The 6,000-nt window shown below is 43.2% G+C and overlaps 1 protein-coding gene across 1 annotated transcript in view; it reads left to right on the top strand.

The window, feature by feature from the left end:
• The first annotated feature begins 841 nt into the window (after window positions 1-841).
• NRG1 (neuregulin 1) overlaps window positions 842-6,000 on the top strand; it is a 432,712-nt gene continuing 427,553 nt past the window's right edge. The window contains exon 1 of the mRNA XM_048291885.1: window positions 842-953. Within this exon, the coding sequence (XP_048147842.1) occupies window positions 866-953 (88 nt within the window). The 5' untranslated portion in view covers window positions 842-865. The remainder of the gene's footprint in view (window positions 954-6,000) is intronic.

Raw genomic sequence — 6,000 nt, 5'->3', positions numbered from 1 at the left:
GTGGTTCCCTGCCCCCTTGTCCCATATTTAGCCTGCTGTGGGATCATTACAGGACTAGGCACACGCAGCTGCCCACACTGTGTCGCCCACTGCCCTCACCTGGAGGGCATCGCCAGAGCTACAACATACCCCTGCAGCAATACCAGGTGCCAGCATAGATTCACATTTCAGAATAAGCACTGTTTTCCAACATGGAAAATTTCTGCTGAGTTGCATCCCATATTCATCCCTATGCTGAATATACAGGAAGGAACATACAAAGGCCCTTTGAGCTGTTGCCTTTTTCTCAACCTGGAAATGAAACCCTAGATAATTTTAGTAAGGAGGTAATATAAAAGTGGATCTTTATTTTGGAGGCCTCCAGGGGCAGTTACGGAGAATGTCCACAAAAGCCCAGCCCCCACGGGGGTGCATACACTTTTATAAGTTTGGTAAATTAGCATAATTTACAAAAAGCACCAATCAGGAGCACAAGTGGTGATGCAATTCCCCCTGGGTCAAGCCCCTTCTAAGTCTTCCCTTCCTCGGATGGGACTGTACTTTGTTGATGAAAATGCGTCTGAAGAGCTGTTTTTCAACCTTGGTAGCCAGAGAGAACCAAGATAGGACAGGGGCCCTTGGAATATGTTTTGTCTTTCTGCCTAGGAAAAGGGCATGGGAAAGTACTGGGAAAACTAGCTAGAATACAGTAATAGGCTACAGGGCTCCAAATACATGTGCAAAGAATACAGAGAGTACACAAAAGAAAAAAGACAAACATCAAAATGGCATCAGAGCTGGAGTGAATAAGCCTCCCTCCTAAACTTCTTTTCCCAGGACTGACTACTACTAGGACGGATGGAGGAGGGCTAGGGGGACTCCGTGCATGCGTACTTTTGTCTTTTGCTGGCTGTTCCCCACGGTCAGCGCTCTCATGGGTTCCAAGCCCGTCAGCTTTCCGCAGCGAGAAGCAGGTAAGGGGCGCAGGTGGGGGGTGTGCGGGCCGTCCCGCTGGCCAGGGCTGGGAAATGGTGTGGCCAGCAGGTGGCATCAGCAGCACGGGCCGGCTCCAGCATCCCGGCACAGCCTCCTCGGGCTGCGCCCTGCCGGCAGAGCCCGCCCCGCGCTGCCTCCCGGCTCCGCTCAGCTCGGGCCCTCTCCGCACCTGCGGACACGCTGGGGGCAGCTCCTCGGCCTGCACGCTGCACGGAGAAGGCTTCCGAGCCAAGCTTGGTGGTGCTGTGTTCAACCTGACGCCTGGTGGCACAACTGGTACCGCTCCAGGCGTTTTGGAAGGGTCACGACATCTGAAAGCGTCAGCATGTAAATTTGACAGGACTGGGGGCAGCTTTCAAGCCGTGGGTTTGAAAAATAACTAAAGGAAGAAGAACAAGGTTTGCTAGCTGTACGCCCCAACATATGTCTGATACAGTCTTTCATAGTCCAGGCAGCACTTCTGAGGCAGGTGTCTTCTCAGAACAAGGTCTGGTACGAGTAACTCCATACTATTTCTGTTTGCTCGACTCCTTCCATGGAAAAAGGTACATGGCTGCGCAGTTTTGCCCACCCCAGCAGCCTCCTTATTCCGTGGTGGGCTTCTGATGCTCACCTTGTCAGAACTGGTATTAACTGCGAAGTTAATGCTAGTTTGCTTATCTTTAAGTGTTTCAACATGTATTCAAAAAAGGAAACAGATGCATAAATATACAAAACCTTCTTACCCACATGTTTTGGTATTTTTTTCGCTTAAAGTAAGTCCTGTCTCCTACCTGTGTGAGTGAGCTTTTAGCGTTATAGTACCTTGAAGCTTGCACCTCACTGGCTCTTCACTGCATTTTATACTGCTCACATAAATTGTAAAACTGTCTCTGCACAAGTGGATTTGCCTCATGTACTTAAGGACTAGTATGTGGAAAGAAGGGCATGGGGAAGCAGCCATGCTGTTTTGCTGCCAGCACCTTCTGGAGCATATATGGCTTCATGAACTCAGGGGCTGACCATGCCACTTATTTTCAAGAATATGCGTGTTTTCCCACCTAAATAGTCTGGCTGCTAAATCAAATGGCTTCCCAGGCAAACACTGATACCAGCAAGGGTAGAGATCTATGCTCTGAATTACCTTCTACAGGAGGCTACCTCAGTGTTTCCTAGAAGGGTAGAGACAAGCCAGCCATATCAGGTATTAATGCAGACATCACTTATATATATGACAGGATTGTATTAGGTCAGAATACAAGCTTAGTGACCATTAGAAGGAAAATACAGACAGATAATCTTACTGCATGCTCCTCTGCGAAGGATTTTGACTCACATTAGTAAAATTCTACTAGGAAAAAATTAGATCCATGACTTGTAAAGTGGGTGTTTGGGAAAAAAAGGGATACTTTAATGTACTCAAGAAAAAGACCAAGCCAAATTCTTCATGTAGCAGATTATGCTTTTGCAAAAGTCTTACTGTGAGATAACTAAATCAATGAATTAGAATTTTTTGAAAGTATGGGAGTTTTCTAGGCTAGAGAACTTTGCAACAGCAGTAAGTGCACTGATGCAGTTATGTATAGATTTTGAATCCTTTTGTATTTGATTTCTGGATGGAGTCTTTGGGTGTACTCCATGTTCAAAGCTGCATACTTAACAAGGCCAAGAAACTTCTTAAAGTGAAACCTGAGATTCTTGCTGTCAATCTACAAAGTAAAATGGAGTTGTTACCAAAAATCTGGTAAAATAAAAAACTCCTTAACACCAATACAGTATTAAGAAGCAGGCACTCTTTGTTTGACCAGATGCACAGGGGGATAGCTCCTGTGAAGGTCATGCATGATGAGTACAGTAAAGTTTTTGTTTACATAGTGTATTTTGCATACATATTCTTTGATTGTCCCAGAATTAACATACATATGAAAATATTTTCCCTAAAATCCCCTTAACTCCTGTGCTCTCCTGTCCTGTGGGTCTCTTCAGTGGTGCCTAGTGGTCAGGGACCCCAATGTTACGGCTGATCTAATAAGCTGGCAGGGCGCTGGGGCTGGTGAACTTCCAGTTCTCCTTCTTACACAATGGGCATTGAGCAGTTTCATAGGCCAGTGGTCTTTGAGGAATAAGCATTGTGTTAGCTCACCAGGTGTAGACAGTTTATCATCTAGTAACAGAGTGACAGGAGTCCCATATTGTAACAGAACAGTAACTTCACCTGGAGTGTTAGTATTGGGCTATGCATGCTAAAATAAATAAGGGCATTGAGTTCTCAACCCCAGAATGAGGACTTCACCCATGTGATTTATTTGTCATTTGGCATTCTTTCCCTGTGAGAGAATTTTTGGTCTCCTCTCACAGTTTTGAATACTGTCCTAAAAAACAGGCACTGCTTGGCCAAAAACTGGGACTGAGGCAGGTATAAGGACTAACAGGACAGCCAGTGGCTGAGAAGTTTTGTTCCAAGCAGCTGGCTGAATGACAAGAGTTAAATTGGTGGCAAGCCAAGGCAGTGTAGCCTTGAGATAGACTCAGGAAGGAGAAGACAGCCTGGGGTATTGTGAGTAACCTAGATGTGCACCTACACAACCCCTAGCAGCAATTGCATTGTGCTCATCTTAGACAACTCTGTTTTTCTAAGCTGTATATTGGTGTAGATATTTTATAAGACAAGCCACACAGTCCCCAGTGGAGTTTTTCTTGGAATTATGATGTTGCCACTTCCTGAAATATGATTGGGGTTTTTTTATCTGTGAGTTTTCTTTTGGTTGCAAAGTAAACAAATTAAGCTAACACCCAGGATGAAATCAGCAACATTTGGGACCACAAACTTCATGGGTTTAGGTTTCAGCCAGAGCATATTATTTTAGCTTTTTACTGTAATTTTTTTCCCCTCCAAAAGTACGTTGGGCTTCATGCCAGCCAATTTTCTCAGTGGGTTTTTTTTTTCGTCTCCAAGAGATTTGCAGAGGTCTGAGGATCTAAGGCAGCTTGTGGATTTCTTCTTGGTTGCTTCTTAGCTCCTACTCTGTGACACTCAAATTCCCCTTTCTCTGTCAGTCTTGCCAGAACATCTTAGAGCCCCCCAAATTACCACATGCCTTGAAAGACACAGCACAGTTTATCAGTTTTCTCTCCAATTTCAGAGCTTTTGGGTTGCAGCACTCCTGTCTTTCACCCTTCCTACGCAGCTAGGAAGTCTAGAAACTTGTTTTATTGCTTCTTCATGAAAATGGAGCTTCTTACCTACTTTTGTACCTACAGAACCTGTAGTGAACATGATGAAATTCTTAATTAAATCGCAGGCATTGGTACTATTGTTTCCTTCCTGCTTTGAAAGTGACAAGTTTAAGTTTTCAGTGTTGTCAAATGTCCCTTAGCATGACTGTCAAATTTGTAGGAATGACATAATTGAAAAAGGCTTCTCCAAGGAATATGAAGCTTTATTCATCTTTCTACTCTTCATCTGTTTCTACTCTTCATCTGTTAAAGTGTTACATAGTACAAATTACATCAGAAGTTATATTGCACCATGGAAATAAATTTCAGATTCTTAATCCAGTGATAATTCTCTTGTTTCTAAGAGAAACTCTGGTTTTGCCACTTGCAGTTTCTAGATTTTCTTCAGTTTCATGTACCCCCATGTCATTGTTTTGCAATAGAGAAATACTTTTTCATATCACTTCTCCTAAACCATGCTGTACCTAACATGCCTTAAGGTTGTGTCCCTGTAAGGGCCCTTGCACAGCAGGTCTGAAGTCACAAGAGTTTTTTGTGTGTGACTGAAACTTACTCCTTGTAGGGAATCTGTGGAGCACGATGTCAGGTTCATTCAACTGCTGTTCAAGAAAAGCACAGAACAGGTGATAGTGCATGATACTACCTTTCTGTCTAACTCATAAAAATGCACAGAAATCAAGGGCAGGCTCTCAAATGTCATATGACATTTCTGTAATGCTGGAGAAATACTGGTATCATCTGTGTTATCGTTACACTTTAGCAGATGGCCGAGAAGTGAAAACAACTTGCCCAGAGCCATCCAGCAAATGAGGCCTTGAGGCTAATCAAAGAAAATGATGTTTCCAGCTCTTTAATTTTAACCATGTATGAAGTGGTAAATAGTCTTTACACCTAGGAAAACATTAAACACTTACAAGGCAACACTGAGAAATACAGCACCCAATATTGCCCAAGAGTGTCTTTCATCTCACTGCTGTTAATCTGCAGCATTTAATGACCAGATTGACACTATCATAAAAGTTCATCTCTAGCTTCTATGAGCTTTTAAAGGAGCACGTTCCTCAAAGTAGTAATATATTTGTGTTGTCTTTAGACAGTGGGTCTGTAAAACACTAAGTGGCAGGTTATTTTCATTTGCTAATAAACTTGTTAACTGTTTTGCTATGAATCTGACTTGTGTAAACTTCCTTCCTGTGTGCAATAACTCCCCTCTCATTCTACGTAGGATCGTCAGCAGTGAAAGCATGGCTACTTTAAGAAAAAAGTCTCCAATATGTGAGGAGAAATGTGATTTTTATGGTACATTAGGCTGACAGAGTAAATGTTCATTTGTCTTCAATATGGTAATCTTTAATATGTAATGATTGTCTTGTCAACACTACAACTTTGACAGGTGCAAGTTAAAATCTGTTTCATAACGGAGAGGCAGAATCATAGGACCAAAGCATGAATACCACCCTTAAGAAACTGCTGTGCAGCAGGGGGCACTGAGGGTGGAAGGTGGGGTGGTAAATTGGCTTCCTGCTGGAAAGGACTGTTAGGAGAAGGCATTCTGTGGGCATTTTGATACGTACAACTTGTTCATTTATGCTGTATGTAGTGTTCTCTGAAAAGAAGCAGCCACGGAAAAAACCTTACCTCCATAATCCCAGCCTAAGAAGCTCACCTTTTCAAGCAAGCGGCTCTTCCCTTGGAATTTGCTCTCAGAAAGATTTTAAGTGGTCATGCAATTCTTTCTTGCTTGCCACAGCACTCGTGCCCTTTGCCAGCCATCAAAACTCTCAAATTTTAGAGCCAAAAAGCTCTACA

The sequence above is a fragment of the Corvus hawaiiensis genome, chromosome Z, assembly GCF_020740725.1.
Source record: "Corvus hawaiiensis isolate bCorHaw1 chromosome Z, bCorHaw1.pri.cur, whole genome shotgun sequence".
Taxonomy (NCBI): domain Eukaryota; kingdom Metazoa; phylum Chordata; class Aves; order Passeriformes; family Corvidae; genus Corvus; species Corvus hawaiiensis.
Note: the sequence above shows the minus strand (reverse complement) of the source record. Positions and strands in the feature narration are given on the sequence as shown.